This window comes from Acanthochromis polyacanthus, chromosome 16, assembly GCF_021347895.1.
Source record: "Acanthochromis polyacanthus isolate Apoly-LR-REF ecotype Palm Island chromosome 16, KAUST_Apoly_ChrSc, whole genome shotgun sequence".
Classification (NCBI taxonomy): Eukaryota; Metazoa; Chordata; class Actinopteri; family Pomacentridae; genus Acanthochromis; species Acanthochromis polyacanthus.
In genome coordinates, this window is record NC_067128.1 from 3,083,368 (window position 1) to 3,101,421 (window position 18,054).

An 18,054-nucleotide genomic window follows, 5' to 3' on the forward strand; every position below is an offset into this window, starting at 1 on the left:
ATACACCACAAGCTAATTGTCCAACTAATGAGAAAAATCTCTCCAGTTTGTCAATTTGATATTCAATTTCTAGAGGTGACTTCAGAATGGACGACCTTGCCAATAAAAGCACCATTGGAGAGTTTTCTATTTACTCAGTGACATACTGAATTTCTGAATATTTCAAGGATATTTCATCTTTTATTTTTTGCTGTATGCACGGCTGAATGCAAACCTGTTTAATCCAGTAAAAAAATATTTTCCTCACATTCTTATTTTGTTTACAGTTTGCTTGTGTCTGCTTCAGCTCTGATGCATGCCTTCACCATATTTTCCTCCCAGCCAAAACAACGTCTAGAATTTTTCTCCCATCGGTGGCAGCTATTCAGTCAACACAAACACTGGCACGGAGACAGTCATCTGCTGGTTGGTGGCTTCGTTCTATTCCGTTTGCTTGCCAGACTAATCTCGCTGGGGTACCATCGCGGGGCCAGTGCTGAGAGCGCATCAAAACTGTGAAAATGGCTACCGTGACAGGCTCCTGGCATTCTCTCCATTTGGGGATGATGAGTACATTTGATATAGTGTGGCCCTGTCCAAAAATCATCATTCCACAGCGCAACTCCACAGCAAGCTGTTGCCGCCGCTGGTTATGAATATCCTGCGCCACCCACCTTCCTTCCAATCTCCACCACACTTTCATCTCTGCTTCTCCTCCCCTTGCTCTACGTATACTCAAGTTTCTTTCTGTTCTGTCTCTCTTTTGCCCACCGTCCATCCAGCACCATTCTGCTACTTCATCTGCAGCTCTGCTATTCTTTCTCTGTGTCTCAGCAATCAGCCCTCTTTTGCTCTTCTTGCCTGAATCTGGCCTCTTCAGCCGCAGCCACAATCCTGGTATCATTTATCTGCTTTTCACGCGCCCTCTCTCCGCTTCCCTTTCTCCACTTCATCCATCCATTCTTGCACCATCTATCAGCCTACACGTCAGCTGTTTCTCTCCTTTGTCAACTCATTTCAGTCTTCTACTCCATTAAATGCTTCTGTGTTCCTTTCGCGGTTGCATTTCTCTCCCATTCACCCGTGTCCCCTATGTTTCTGCCACTTCCTTCCCCTCGATCCTCCTTTCCCATTCCCTCCCAGACGTCAGACAAAAGCCAGGGAGTAAATTCATCATTTATCAAGGCGCTCTGAAATTTATGGTGTTGAAAGGATGAATTAGACTGGCGGCTTGTACACTCAGCTTAGTCTGAGTTCTGAGAGCGACAAAGATTGTGTCGCAGATAGGGCTAATCATGTTTGGCCCCGGGGACGCGAAGGGATTTATCTCGCTCCTGAGGAATTGTTTTGTCTGTATTTCAAGACAAAGATTGGCAGATATTTCCAAGCCGTGCGACTCGCCGGGTCTGTTTCAGGTTGTGGGAGTCGTGACACTGTGTGCATCGGCGCACGGATGAAAGTCCTCGTCTATTTGAGTGCATGTGCGGTCTGAAAATGAACACAAGGCCATTCTCTCTATGACCAACCCAGCCTCTTGTACCCACCACAAATGATGGACCGCACACACACAGACGGACTCCCCCCGAGGCAGCGGCAGAGTAGTTAGGCCAATGGTCATTCATCTGAGACAACGCCTGAACCTCGGCCAGCTCAAGGCAAAGTGTGATGCACAATTTCCGCCTGGCTCGGTCTGGCAATTCTTTGATTCAAAGATTCAAACTCACGCAAAAAGATCATGTAATCCAAAATCAAAAGGGAGCACAGGGATTGGGGAGCGTTATATAAGGAAATTGGAACCCTCTCACTAAACAAAGACAAGCCCCTGCAGTAATGTGGGTTGTCACACAAGTACATGGGACTGTGGGAGAAGATGTGCGGCCATGATGATGAGCGCCGACTGGCAAAGAGGAGGAGAAACACGGATAAAGAGGAATTTGAGGACAAAAAAAGAATCTGAGAGGGCACCGTTAGAGGCGGAGGATAATTAGAGAAAGGAAGAGACAATGCAGTCGACGCACACACACAAATCCAAAGCCCACACAGAAAAGCACACACGTGTAAGCTGCAGAAGCCTGATGGAAATACGGGATCAGTGTGGGGATATTGTTTTGGAGAAGAATGGAAGTCCTTTTCGGTCTTTTTTCTCAACACTGCAAACGTCGAAATGCACAGTTTTTTTTCCATTACGTAAGCCTGTTTTGTGAACATCACTCGGGGTACTAATACTAATAAAGTCTTAATGTCTACTGAGCTCAGCGGGCTTGACATTGAGGTCCTGGATCTTCATCACTTGTCATCGTCTCGCTCTCTTTCTACGGAGTCTGCCTCCCGCACTTGAACTGTCAATAAAAGCAAAGCAGACGCCGAACTCAAAGTAATTGCCGAGATAAGACGGAAACACGGAAACGCTGCCGCAATGAAGTCAGACAGTGCAACAAAACAAGCAGTTAGACAATCAGACAGGGTGTAAACAAGCCAGCACGGAGCAGTTTGCATAATTCATGCAATTATTTAATAAAAGTGATCTTTTTCCATCCTTCAGCAGCTATTGTCAGAATTAGCCTCACTGCCTTTATTTCTTCTGACTAGGGAAACACCTGCACCAGAATCTTGATGTGTAAATCCACACATATGTTTTATTTTCTCTGTTACCAGACACAGAAATACAATCAAACGCAATCCAGTGCAGCTCTGCCTTTATACAGCTTATCATAGCTGAATTGGCTTGCGTTATACTGGCTGCTTTTATCAACTACAGCCTTTAGTGGTGGATTTGCACTACACTGTGTCAAAATTAGTTCATAATATTCCTTCCTCCTCGTGCTTGCAACTGGAAATAAACATTTAAATCATCTCTCTGTAATGCAGACCAGTCAAATATCACTGCAAACTACAACCTCAATACTAAACATATTGCTAATTAAACACCTCTCTGACAGTGTCAATCAAACTTGATTAGTAACTGGGTCAATATATAATTGCGAGAATTTTTGTATCTTAGTTGGCATTTCTGCTGTTTTCAGGCCTGAAACCAACATGGCCGCCTATAACCAAACACCACATGGCATTTTCACACTGGAAAAAATGCTCCTCTCAAAACAAGGGGAAAGAACTTATTTCAAGGAACGTTTACCTTGAAATAAGTGAAAAAAAATCTGCCAATAAAACAACAAGTGAAAATGGCTTGGGAAGATTTCTTGAAATAAGATATGATATTTAGAATACTGAGATCTTAAAATTAGCTGGGAAAACTTATTTTAAGCTCTATTTTACCAGCGTTGTCAAGCTTAAGTGTCTTAACCCTCCTGTTGTCCTCATTTACGGCACCAAAAAATATTGTTTCCTTCTCTGAAAAAAAAAATCTGAAAATTCAGCAAAAAATTCCCCAAATTTAAAAAAAAAATTGCAACATTTTTAGGAAGAAAATTCCTTAAAAGTTTCCCTTAAAAGTTTTACTTTTTTAAAAGAAATCCCCAAATTTGGCAAGAAATACAAATTTAAAAAATGTCAAAATTGTAAATATTTTCCAAAAATGAATAAAAATCTTCCAAAAAAAAAAATTCTACAAGTATCTAAAGTGATTCCATATATATCAGTAAAACTTCTAATATTTTCTTTAAGAATATTCAGAAAAAAATCAACCAAAATCCAACGAAATTCGCTGGCTGATTTTTTTCTGGATGTTCTTTCCACCAAAAAAATGCTCAAAAATTTCCCAAAAATCTTAAAAATGTGGACATCAGAAGTTTCACTGTGAAAATATCTTTTTTTTTTTTCCACATTTTCAGGATAACGCGAGGGTTAAAACAAGATAATTTCAAGATTATTTGACTTAAGATATTTAAGATGCGTTGTCTTAAAACAAGTCCCTCCATCTGCTGAAATGTCACTTGCTAAGTGAATTTATCTTAAATCAAGTGGGACGAGACATTTTGACTAAAAATAAGACAAATAGACTTGGTAAGATTTTGAGTTTTTGCAGTGTACACAAAGATTCTTCTAAATATTATATATACAACTGAGTAAAATTGAAACTGAAAGTCATTTATAGAGATATTGTAGTAAATCTGTTGACATGCTGATATAAATCCACACTTGACTCACACACTACTTAATATTAAATAACTCAGAAAGCCTTGGAGTCTTTCAGTCTTTTCTTCAGGAGGAAATGACATCATGTTGAGCAGGTCATGTGATCTGGAATTAACACTCTTCCTCCAGTATTGTTTTTGTAATGCAGAACTTAGTTGAAGCGATTTCTCAGACACAGATACAATTTGTTGTTTTCCATATATGCCAAAAAAGAAATATCTGTCATGATTATCTAAACTTAATAAAAACAACACAATCAAAACTATTTCTGAATAGACTCATGATATTGTTGTTTAGCTCATTAAAAGGTGTTTTTTTTAATAAATTGTGATGGTTATTCGGTTGACATTTTAGGGATATCCAGTATTTTTTTTTTATTAATAAGTGATTGTTTTCCATAATAAATAATTATGGAATTGTAAAGACATGATCATAATGAACATAAAAAACATTACCTCAAAAGTCCCTCAATTATATATTGACCCAAATACGTAAAGGTAGAATTTACATCTGAATTGTTCAACTGATTTTCACCAGCAGTTGTATTTAGGAAAGTGGCAACAGAGTGCTCCAAGGTCTAAGATGATTCACATCCATTTATTAAAAAACTAAACAGAGCAGCTACGGTGTCCACAATACTTAATTAAGTGCCTCTTTACTGAAGGGCCACTTGTGTATTTTCTTTGGTTTTGCCAGACATTATATAATAGGATGTGTTTTTTTAGGTTTTCCAAAGCCCACTCCAGAGACTCCGTGCCCAACTATAACCTGGAACAACATTTTAATATGATGTGCATCTAGAATTTGGCTGCCGCTAAGAAACTGACCTTAAATCTACTGCTCTGCACTTTGCACAGAAACTAATTAGTCCTTGTCACTTGAGCTTGGCCCTGAGATATTTAATAAAGCATTGTGGTAACATCTAAAGTGTTGATTTAATTATGTTATCTTTTCAGCTGTCTGGCAGCAATTTTTTTGTTCATTGATTTGTCTCTCGTTTATTTTTTTCTTGTTTTGGATGCTTTTTCAATATAACTGGAAATTAATTGACTGAAATGAAAAACGTAAGAGCAGAACTTGGCACATCTCAACTGCTAGTAACAATATCATGTCGTACAGGAGAACTAAGAGGGAGAGTACTGAATGTTTAAAGAGCTCATATTATTCTTTTTGGGGTTTTTCGTTAGTGTCCACAGCAATGGGAGACATTCTGTCTCATAGAAAACACTGCTCTTTAGGACATAAATGCCTCATTTGAAGCTCAGAGTTTGTTACTTATCTATGTCACCGTGTAACACATTTGCATATTGCCTATATAGTCTCAAGTAACTCAAATAAAGTCTTTTAGGGTTACATCCTGTACTCATAGAGCTGTTATGATGAATAACTAAAGAGTCAAGAGCTAAAACAGAGACAGAAGATAAGAAGAAGTGCAGTGGTAAAGCACAGTATGATAAAAATAATGTATTTTGTTACATTAAAATTCGAAAACACACACTAGCAGACCTTTATACATTTAGAAACCTATAAATGTGTACAATATGGTCTCTTTAAAGTCGAAGTGGATGGTTGGAACTACTAGTACAATTGGCCAGTTTGGTGTTACACCAGATCTTCAAACCTTAATGATCATCTGATTGTTACTGACACATTGTGCTGAGTCTCCCTAAATTTTCAGCAATATTGCTTTTGCGGATTTCCAGATTTACCAAGCGAGCACAATGTTGTTGTAAGTGTTAACAACGACAGCCAAAACGACAAATAACAAAGTTGTTAATGAAGTGGAAACTATTAAAGCAACAAATAAGGAAATTCTTGTCAAAAACTGCTCAATATTCAAAAGCACATCGTGGTGTCGAAAACTCCTGCTGCTATTTCCAGTGAATCCTAATGTCTTCATACTTTGGTGGGCCAACTTTGTAAACACCACAGTCGAGCTGTCCAATTTGCACACCCCGGGCTATTTTGCAAGCAGCTTTGAGTGATAAGCAAACAACCGACACCTTTGTCCTCACCTATTCCCTACCAGGGAGAGAGGGCATACCCAGATCCAGTAACTGTTTATCGAGCGGCCTGAGAGCCTCGTGGCAGCTGCTGCCTTCAAGTTAAGCATCAGGGGTGTGAGAAAGCAGTCGATGAGTCTGCAGCCTAACATGTAATTACTCAAGAGATGACAACGCCTTTACAAGGGAGGGAGGGCAAAAAAAAAGAAAATCAATCATTGCTGAATTACTATCGCCGAATGTCCTGCAAATTACCTGCGCAGAAGAGAAAAAGAAATTACCACGTTTTCGATCCCCCGACCTCAACTCCATTTCAAGACAATGGCAGGTGGACAGAAAAGGGAACAAACCTCAGTGGGATCACTTGGGAGGAATCCAAAGCTATAAAGTGAAAAGAGTTCTTTCTGTTGTGCATTCATGAAGCTGAGATGCAAACTAGTGGAGATCTAGCAGTGATTTCTGAGGGGATGCTGACTTTTGAACGCAGATATTGATGGATATATTGACAGGAGTTGAGAAAACAAGTGAACACTCATGCACAAGGCACTTTGAGATAATTATGAAGGTGTTAGATGTTCAATTCCGATCTCAGATTACAAGCTGTTAAAGATGCAGAGCGTTTAAGGAACAAGACAAAAGCTACCTCTGTGCAACAACGCAGCCGCGTTCGTCTGATTAACTCAATTCTTTCATTGAGCATTGTGCACATGTGAGTGTGAATGTGACGGAGATGTCATTCGCGTGCATGTCCTGGAGTTTCTCAGTATTTTGCAGCAGCTGCGGCTGTAACGCAGTTATGAAACCCGTCTAACTTCATCTGGTCAAAGAAAAGCGAAAGACAGCCAACGGCAAAAGAAAGCCAGAGACAGAAGAGATTAACGTCACCTGCGCTGGCATTGAACCAAACCAAAACAGCGTGCCAGGTCACGCCAGGAGAGGAAGCTGCCCTGTCCTCGGTGGAGGCATGCGGCTAAGGAGCACGCTGTAGGGCTGCTGAGACATCGGGCTGGGAAGTGAAAGGGATCAACTCATATTTGTTCGCTCCTCACCATTAAGTAGCATCAGCATTTCAGTATTATTTCTGTTTCTGTCAGTGTTTGGGCTAGTTGCATTCTTGGACACATTTCATGTTCGCTCTGCATCTTGTAACGGAACAATATTTAACCCCATGAGCTCCAGGCTGTTGTCAGGGTGATTTCACTACCTTTACTTTTAAGCTTTTATCTTGGTTATTGGAAGGCTAGCTATACTTGGGGTACCTTGTTTTGTTCAGAACAACCTTTGCTATCCAGATTTTCCATCATTTGATGTGATGGTACTTGCGGATTTTTTTATATTAGCCTTCAAAATAAGGAATAAAAATACTGCATGAAGGAATTCCGATGTTTTTACATGTAAGATGCAAGCAATAGAGATATCTTAGATGTGAAGGGGACATTGTCTAGAATCTGGCAATATCAGAACCAAGATGGTAGGATGCTGTAAGATTTAGAAATTGGGAAACATACGCGCCTACTGTGCAAAGGAAATAAGTGTTGCAAACCATGCAGATTTTTGATTTGATCAAATCTGATGTAATTTCAAAAAGTTGAGTTACTGGCATCATTTGAAAGGCCAAGTCATGCAGTTTCATTTGATACTGACTACATCTCACTGCAGTTAATATTAAATAGCAAGTTAACTGAGAAGAACGGATGCAAATTTGAATGTAAAGTGCATTTGATCGGCTAATAAGGTTTAATCGTCAACACGGTCTAATTATTCATCATCTCCTTCTGTCCAATTACGACTCACTGCTACGCCACAGTTTTACCAAAGAGATCAGTGAAGTTTCATATTATCTTTTGTCCCAGCTACTTGGCTCAACTGTCGCTTTGTGTTGTTTAACTGCGCTCCGTTTCACTGGAGTGAAATTGAAGTGAGGGTAAAAGCAAGCGAGGAAACAAAGGTGGCTTCTCCTAAGCTGGTTGACATGGAGACACAGATATCAAAGTTGAGGAGAGCCAACTCAATTTAATGGACTGTTAAGTAGAAGCGGGAGAAGATTTTTTTCTCTTTCCTTCCCTCTCTCACCTCGCTAGCTGAGCAGCACATATCTGTTCCCAATGAAGGGAGTGCCTGAGCCTCCAAATGGAGCGGGCTCCGTTTGATGACCCTATTTGTATTCTGCTGCTGTTCTGCTTCTGCTGACCTGGGAATGAGAGATACAGGCAGGCAGCAGCTTTATCTGGCCAACAGGCCACCCTTGGTTTTTGCCTCTATCCTCTCCCTGCTTGCCCACCGACCAAATGCCTCTCGGTGCCTTTCAATCCCTTTCCTGAAATGAACCGGCCAGATGTCGCACAGTTAATGCCTCTTGCAAGACAAAAGATTCGAGCTTGGTGCGCTAATCTCCTGTGGAGTCAGGTGTGATGGTGTGGAAGGACAGAGGTTTTTTGAGGCATGGACGGCCACATGAGCATAGCGTGGGGCGGCTAATGCCTTTTAGTCATCTAAGATATTTCGCTCTGGAGAGCAGGAGACAGTGAATCGTTTTGGATTTTTCTCCTCGGTGGTGCCCTTAGCATAAACAGATGGCGTCCAGTGGTATTAAGACTATCATTTTTCTCTAAGGTTGAATCAGATAAATGATTAATAACAGGAACAGTACCTGTGGGGAAGTGCTCATTGACCGGCCAGTTGTCCACCTGCAGGGTGGCGTTGCCCCCGTTCCTGGTGAATCGGACCAGATGGTACTTGCCATCGTTTACTGCCGTGGTTGTCTCCTTGACACTGATGTCCACTGTGCCAATGTTGAATGTCACGCCTACTTTGCCTTGTTCCTGGAAAAGACACAAAGAGAAGAAAAAAGAGCAGAATGAGTTGGTGGTCTTTGAAAACAGTCCTTTACTGAACTGGTAAAATGCCAATCAATCAAACACAATGGGTCCCACTTCTCAACAAGTGCCACAGCTGTCAAAGCGAGATGAATTGGAAAATTTTGAACTCCTACTGCACCAAGCTTCCACCTACATGTATTGTTGTGCAGTAATGAATTAATTATGCGATAAACTAACTGTAAAAAGTTCAATAAAGCTACTTGGATGAACGCCCTCGGCTGGTGCTAATGGTGAACTACTCAGAGAACCTGAGGACGCTTGCGTGCTACGCTTCATTATACCACTGTAATGTGGTGAAAATAGGCTGCCAGCAGAGATTGTAATGATGAGTAATGCTCCCTGCAGCCTGTCACTACAAAACTGGCAGGACAGATGCTTTTTCTGCTGTGGTCCTTACAAACTGTATGAATACCATATGCTTTGTTTAAGCTGCTAATGCTAAACCAGTTATACCATGTCCATAAATCGTGACGCCTCCCCATCATTTTCTGACTCCTCTCCCCTCGACCCCACTAATTTTCATGAGCTGCCAGCGTGTTTTACTGTGACTGCTTGTGTATTCATGGGCATGTAGGCGTTACAAGCAAAAGGTTTAAGAGCGGAGGCAGGACTTGAGTGAGTGGCAATGGGGAAGGGCTGTGTTTTCTGTGTCATTTGTTTTAATCCCCCACAGGGAATCTCTCAGTGTAATTACCTTCTTTAGAAGCCCAGAGCACTGGGACCGTTTCTCATAACAAAGCCAAAATTAGGAAAGGCTCTCACAGGGAGGGGGCAGGCAGGCACATATTGTTAAATGATCAGCTGAGACACTAGTCCTGCATGGCTGACTGTTAGAGCACAAACCCTGATAATGTCAAGTTGAATTAAACTGTGCAAGTCAGCACAAACGCACGACAAGTTGCTACAACTTAAATGGCACAACACTTAAACCTGCTGACCTCCATTTAATGTCGCAGTCTCCAAATACCTGAGGACAACACTTAATAAAGCCAACTTATACTTAGTAAGGCAATAATATCAGAATACTGTCCCACCAGGTTATTATAGCAGCTATTTAAAATCAGTCCTCTCATTAAGCCTTTGACTTTTGCCTACCATCAATTCATTTTGTTCACTCTATATATTTGCTATATTCATAAAAAATACAAAAAAGAAATACAGATGACATCAAAAGGGAACAAATCCAGTTTGCTCAGTCTTTTCTACTTCTTAACTAGAGCACCCAGAAAACCTTGTAAGGAAGCAGACAACTCTTTTTTTCATCTCTCTAAATTTGGATCCCATTTTTGTTTCTTAGCATTTTTTAAGTGCAAGGGGCCGTGTAAGAGTGTATTCTAGTCTCGATTCAAGGCACCGCGTGTCCTCCAGAGGTAATGTTTCCCTCTAAGTTTTTAAAGATGGAAGAAAGTTGAGAAAGTAGTCAGTAAAAATGCAACCTTGCAGTGACTGTGCATACTGTAGTTTCTTCAACAAGTCCTTTTAAAACCTGCAGCGTGCTCCCGCGCAGTTAAAACATCCTTTGTCTTTTCCTAAAAAGAGATAGCATTACAGTGTGCTCGAGACTATAATGCAAGGAACGACGGAGCAGCTTCCCTTCTGTAACAATCTCCAGCTCGGCTAATAATGGAAAAAGAATGTCACCAAAGACATGAGAAAGCCATCTCCTAAAAGCCGAGGTAGGGCTCAGAGAAGGAGCCCAGAATATTTGAACATCATCCGTCAGACAGGCGGTAACTGGGCTCTTAATTTAAGTAGCTGTCATTAAAACTTAGAGCGTCGGACAAACGTGTGCAATAAAAAGCGCGCAGGGCAGAAGTGTGCAGACATGTACGCTGCTTATCTGCCAGCAAACGCACACAATCCGTGCACCTACACGGGCTAAGATAAGCACATACACAAATATGCTGATTTAATGTGACAAGGTGATGCTCGGTGTGTGTGTTGTACCGTGAAAAATACTACTAAAGCATCCTGGCCTTCCTGACTAATGACAGGACCTTTCCCTGGTACAAAAAAACAACATGTCTGACGGCTCGAGCGCATACAAAGCGCAGACAGACACATCAGCAGTCGTACATCCACTGTGACCTTCAGAGGCTCTGGCAGCCCCGGCTCTCCTGTGTAGCTGCATCAAAGTCACATCACCGACCCACTAATACCTACAAACAAAGACAGATCGTCACCCCCCTGGCCCTGGTACAAACAAACAACAAAACACAACAATTGTACACCTTTGTAACTGTTGCTGAGCGCCTGCAGGCAAAGAAGGAGGCTGTGTGTGTGTTACCGCCGTTGCAACGACACACCTCCTCCTCCTCCTCCTCTCTCACTCCCTTTTTCCTTCTACTCCCGCTGTCCGGCTACCCTCCCGCCTCTGCCACCGCCACCCACCCACCTGCCTGCCCACCCCCGCGCTGCAGCAACGTCTGATTGACAGATCCAATTACGTTTTTTATTGGCCTGTCGCTCGCGAGGCGGGAAGGCACTTCATTGTCTCCTGAGCAAAGGAGGGGAAAAACGGCTATTGTTCTCTTAGTGGAAAAGATGATGGCCACTACTCCAGGTGTAAACAAATGATGCACGGAGAATCGCTTCCAAACACACACTCGAATGCAAAGTCATAACCTTGCACCGAAGAATCTTTTCTTTCATCAAAGAACTATCTCACGAACTTGGAAAAAAAAATACAAAAGCAGAGTTACAGTAGGGAGATTTCCTGGCGTGATGCGGTCCAACATGCCCCCACAGTCTTTATTTTAATGCCAATCACGAACACTTTGGGCACTATAGGAATAGCACACGATCATGTTGGCAGTTTGTTTATGTGTCATTTCAGTGTACAGTGTGTGTGGGCATGCTGTGTTCACACTCTGACTGATAAATGTAATTTCAGCGAGTGATACACCCCTCCATCCATCCATCCATCCATCCATCCATCTTGGCATGAGGAGCTCCAGCGTTCCCACGTGTCCCGGCACACACTGACATCAGTAATCAGGCCCGCCGCAATCCAATTCAGGGTCGATCAATGCCTCCAACACATGGAGCGCCCCGGGCAGAGTGAAAGAGAGAAAATCACTCAAAGCAGTGGTGGGCGATCCTGCAGACAGCCACCGCAGCCCTCAGCAGACAGCTGCTGTACAGAGGACGAGCCGCTCACAATGGATCCCCATCCCCGGCTCGCTGAATGGTCATTCTGTTAAGCCACAGGCCCTGGACAGATAAATACATCTGACAGCCATTTTATGGAGGTGAGATGGGTAGAATAAGCACATTTAGCTCTGCTGGGGAGAGAAAAAAGCTGACAAAAGAGATAGGGAAACAGAGAAAGGAATGAATAAATATACGTAGCCGTGTGCCAGATAGCCGCTATAAGAAGATATGCATTGAAAGCGCCTTTGAGGTCAGAAAATATTATTAAAGTGGGAGTTCTCCCTCCCCGCAAAAAAAGGTATGGCGTTGCAATCAAAGCTTGACCGAAATCTGGTACGGGCAAGGTGTAAGTTGTAGTGGGTTGACTCCACTGGATCTATATTAAGGCTCAGTTGGGAGGGAGGAAGATCTGATATCTAGAATGTGAACATGTCCCCGGGTGGGAGTTTGTGTTACATATCCCCCCTTTCATCTGACATCAGCGCTCAAGTTAGCTTTTGCGGTCAGGGGCCATCAAAACTGGATCGAGGAAGCGGTGGAAGGAGAATCAATAGAGTGGAGAAGCTAGGACAATGCGAGGCGCGTTGGATTGATGCACCTGGCCTTCACAGTGCCAAAGCCATTTATCGTCAGTAATTGACAGAGATAACTCATAGACGGCGCAGTGATTTGTAGCTGTCTGTTCTTGTGCGCATCAAACTCCGGGAGTCAGAAATTTGCTAAAGGGTAGGATGTTAGAGGCTGTTAAGGAGAGCTTTGTGTGTGTGTGTGTGTGTGTGTGTGTGTGTGTGTGTGTGTGTGTGTGTGTGCTGGCCTTTAATGCTAGTCATGTCTTCATGTACCGAATATACTGACAACTCGACAGGCCCTGGGCTCAGTGTGTTGCTGGTGGTCTTTAAAAATCCACTGGTGAAACTGAAACCCCTAATTACAGAAAGATTGTCTCCCATTTCCACAATGGATTAAATGGATTGGACCTAAAAGAAAAAAAAAAAAAGAAAATATGACAGATGTACAGCCCAACAAGAATAAAAAATTACCCAGCGACCCTGCTGTAATCACACCTTTGGAAATTTATGACTGGTTCACCCGAATTGCAAAACAAACAAACAGACTTTGTGCAAATGATTTAGATTTTAATTCTGTGCTTTTGGTAGAACATATTTTATTCCTACAGTTCTGAAGCAAATTATTTACAGCCATTTTTGTTTAAATAGCTTTCTTTTGGCCGGAAGAAACATGAATGAGTGACAAAAGACAGTAAGACATTGTAGTAGAGATGTTGACTAGGAGTTTAAAATATTGCAGTTTGGTTTTGTTCATATCCGTTGAAATGTTTCTCACATATTGAGAAAATACAGCCTCTATACCAGTCTAACGGTAATTTCAGTCATGGTCTAAAGCAAACTAATGCACTATAAATGCAGAACGGTTGATACACTGGTACTCTAGTCAGGTTTTAGTCAACTGCAAGTCAGAACTAAATCCAAAGAGCTTTGTGACTTTATTGTCATGGTCTGTCACTAAGACAGCATCGAGCATTTTGGCTGCTCAGAAGATGTGGAAAGAGACCTTTTCATTGAATGAAAATTCACTATTAATCAGAATTTGGCATTTCTATGAATAATTTTGGGGCTCAACCAAAAACACACCAATAAGACAAGCATGGGCTCAGTAGTTAATCCCACATGCATCATACAAACGTACTGACGAGAGCAACGATGTGGAATAACCCAGCTCATAATTAGAGGCAAACATATGCACTTTTAATCCTCGTCAGAGTAACGTTTGTTCAAAACTGTTGTGTTATCTGTTGCCGAATATCACTTCACCTTTTTTAACATGTAATTGGTATTTTGTGTCCCATGTTTTGCTCGAGGCTGTCTGCCACAGGCGGGGCACACTGATTGATAATGAGCTGTTCTGGCTGTTTTCACGGAATTTGTCGGCCATTTTATACATGTAAATACAGAAATAAGAAGGATTTGCTCTCTCATCTTCTGTCTCCATCCCTCTTGGTGAAATACGAACTATTCCTGCTTCTCTGTCCTCTTCTTTTCGTCACTTTTTCGCACGTTGTCATAACGGCTTCACTTTCAATTTCCAAGTCTCATCCAGTGTTCTACCTGCTGGTGTTTGTCTGTCTTCAGATTTCAGTTCTGCCACTTTACAAATTCCCTTACTCTCCTCCACCACCACCACCTCCACCACCAGCGTTTGGACTCCAGGAATCTTATCCTCATCTCCAATTTCCATCAGTGATGTTGTTCTATGGTGTCGTTTTGTGGCAATCCCCCAATCCCATTTCTGCTAAATAAATGAATAAATACCTCTTTACTTCCAAATGATCTCTTCTTGTTGAATGTATGGTGTTCACAGTACTGGTTATGTGAATTTAAAAACTTAAAGTAACATGTATCCTGTCCCTGTTTACCTGGATAATCCATAGGATGCACTGTCAGAGGGTTTCATATGGGACATTTCCTCTTTTTAATTAAAAAAATAATTTAAAACCTGACGAGATTACACAGAGTAACGAGCACAATGATGTTTGTAACTTACACAGACGAATATAATCTCAAAAATTGGCAAACAAACCTAAAATGTCTTGTATAATTTAAATGAAGTGAATATTTTAAGTGATCTAAGAAAGCAGATATAACGGATGGACAATCTCAGACTTGATGAGGACAGAAAGCAAAGAAATTCATATTTAAATTCCATGAATAAAGTACTTTTTTATATATGTGCACCACAGCAGTGATGCATACTGTATGCAGTGCTGCCAGTGCATGAGGTCCGCAAAAAGGTTCTCATTTTGGAAAGATCTCTTTTACTGTGGGACTGAATAAAACACTGCAGACACGGTTTTACTTTCTCACATTAAAAGCAGAGTCTGCAGCCTTCTCGGATTCTCCGGCTTCATACGGTGGCAGTCTTAATGCACTATTCAAATAAACATTCCCCCGAAAACTGTGAAATGTCATAAATCATTAATTGGCTCAAATGTTCATTCAGATGTTCATAATTGGCTGCAGAGCCCATGTGGTGGGATACAAGGCACCGAGGCCTGGGTGCCTCTGAAATATTGATCACACCTAAAAGAACCCAGAGGTCTAACTCAGGCTGTATTTCACACCTGAGAGCGCCAGGAACAGCTTCATCAAATGGACATGAACAAAATGGCTTCCCCCTCGCTTTACTTAGCGCTACTGTAATTGCAGGGGTAATACCAGCGAGTCCATTAGCCAGTTGGTTAATGCCCAGGAGTGCCAGCTAGCGTTAGCCCAGGCTGAAGAGGAAGAGTCATTGCATTTTTAATACAAACACAAGCAGCGTTGCCGGGGAAGGTAATGGCTTTGACTCCTGCGCTCGGGCTCAATGTCAAACTCGGAGCCTTACTCTTTGATCCTCTGCTGCAGAATATGAATTGCGCAGGGTCAGCCTTATCAATTATTTACACCCACTCTTTCTCTATTTCCTGTTTGTCCGCTCTTGTGGCTGTAACTTGCCCTGACACTAATGGCGGACGGCCTGGTGAAAACATTTATCAATGTTACCGCAGAGTCCTCTCCAGCTCTGTACTATCACTTTCAGCCTTTTGGAACTTGGAGTACTGACAGTGCACTGATCCTAATCATTGCTACCATACTTTACTGCATGTCTCCGGCCTGCATTGTCTCAGGAAAAGCGAGTGTCCCTGAAAGAACCTTTGGATGCTGCATCTTGTATGACCAATGAATCTGTAGCTGCTTTTAAGCACTATAGACCAGTCTTTCTAGATTTATTTTTAGATTTTAGTTTCATGTACTTTTACTCAGAAAAAGCTTCTTCCACTCGGCCGTCAGGACAATGAAGTCTGCCCTCGGGGCTTTGTGCATCCTTGGCCCCGTTTGTCCACTGTGAATCCTTTGTATTGCATCAGTGAACAACACTTCTATTTTTTTGTTGCTTATTTTAAGCCAAATCCTCATTAGTCTTATTTAAACCCTCTGAACTCCAAAACTTGCAGGCATGTTTGAAAAGCAAAATGACACCATTTATCAGAGCCTGAAACTGTGAAAACAAAAGAATCATTGACAATTGTTTAACAAGTCAGCTGTGGTGTGAAGTTTGGTCTAAATAATATTGGTGAAATTTCATTAAAATCACTTTATTCTATGTCTCATTTAAAAAATGACCACAAATAAAACAGCTACTTTAACAAGGTTCTGTAAAAAAAAAAAAACATTCTGCACTTCCCTTTGTGACTGAGGAGCAATGACTTTTCGGCTGAGCTGCAGGCAGTGTTTACACAGATCAAATAGTTAAAAATGTAATCATAAATACCTATTTCAGCATTGGTAACACCTGCAGGCACAAACTGATTTAATTTTTAATCAATAAACAATGAAAAAAAATCAACTTTTACCTGCTCATTTTAATGATTAAAGGTATTATAAGCGTGCCATGCTGCACAAGAGATTTTCCGAGTCATTTCTCCTTCTAGCTGTGGTTGTGCTGTTTCCACTGAGACTTTATACTGCAATGAAAAATGAGCTGACAGTGAGTAAAAATGTGACAGGAGCAAAAAAAACGCCCAAAAACTCCGGATTAACAAAAACCTCTTCCAGATCCAGTAAATTCAACATGAGTACAGCAAAAATGAAAGAACCATGCATCTGGTCTGCACATTTAAGAAATGAATTTACATAATGATTATATTATTATGAAGAATGCCTACAGTGGTTGTTTCTCTTCTTTCATATAATTATGGACCTTTGTAGATTCCTTTATTTCCAGCATGCCGTTATGAATAATCTAACATCATTTATAGAGGGCAGATCCACTTAAAGGTGCTGTTTGTCGCTCCATCTCTGTTTATGGTAGAATTCTGACACAGCTGAAGTAATTACAATGCATACAGTATCATTACAAGCTTTCTAAATCACATGGTAAAACGTCAGCCATGAATTTTCATCCGCCTGACCTGCTGCTGCACTGCTTCATTTGCAGCAGCACAATGCAGCGTGTGCCGGGCACCAACAGCACGCACTCAGGCCATATGCAAAAGCAATGAGCCTCAGTCTCCTGCAAAAACACACAAACAAACACACACGCAGTCTCAAATTGCCACCATCGTATTAATACCCTGCTTGGCCTGATGTTTCGCAACAGCTGTTAATAAGATGCGGGGCATAAATCTAAAGTTTGATTACATTTACTCAGAGTCGATTCAGACTTGATTTCAGTGTATCTCTGCGTCCATTAAAGAAAAAGCAGGTTTTGTGCGACCCCACGCTGTGCGGTGTTGAGCCACATGGTCCCTGCACACCAGGGGGCTTATTTAGAAAAAAATAAAAAGAGCCAATGAATAGGATTTGCGCTAGATGGAATAATATGCTGTGAAAGTCCATTAGGGACTAGGCTAATGAAATTGAAACAGCTTGGTGATCAAATTAGAATCTGTTCGGCACATATTTAATTTAATGTGCTGCTGAATTTGAGCACTTTCTATTTGCTAGCCCCAGAATGAAAGTAGTGCACAATAAATCAAGCGGTCACACGATTCATCCCACATTCTTTCCTCCCCTCATTTTTCTGAAATTAACAACTTTCCACTGAGGTCACAAAATGCCTACCTGCTGCATTTTCTGTAACAAAACAGACACCGTGTTGAAAGGACCAGTGCAAAGAACAATGTTTGCATTCATCACTATAAAACCTGGACTTCTTGTTGACGCAGACCAAAGCTCAGTGTGCACCAGCGGTTTTCATTTTGGTGACGTAACCTGACTCCAAAGCAAATCCAGAAATGAGCGAAACAATGCTTTAAGGCAGGGGTGTCAAACTCAGTTCCTGGAGGGGCACTATCCTGCATGTTTTAGATGTTTCCCTCTTCCAACACACCTGATTCAAATGATCAGCTTATCATCAAGCTCAGCAGAAGCCTGATAACGAGCTAATCA

General features: G+C 41.6%; 1 protein-coding gene across 1 annotated transcript in view; it reads right to left on the bottom strand.

Moving 5' to 3' along the window:
- Positions 1–18,054, bottom strand: part of LOC110957341 (neurexin-3b) — a 373,395-nt gene that overhangs the window by 43,789 nt on the left and 311,552 nt on the right. The window contains 1 exon segment of the mRNA XM_051936556.1: positions 8,725–8,896. Coding sequence (XP_051792516.1) covers positions 8,725–8,896 — 172 coding nt within the window.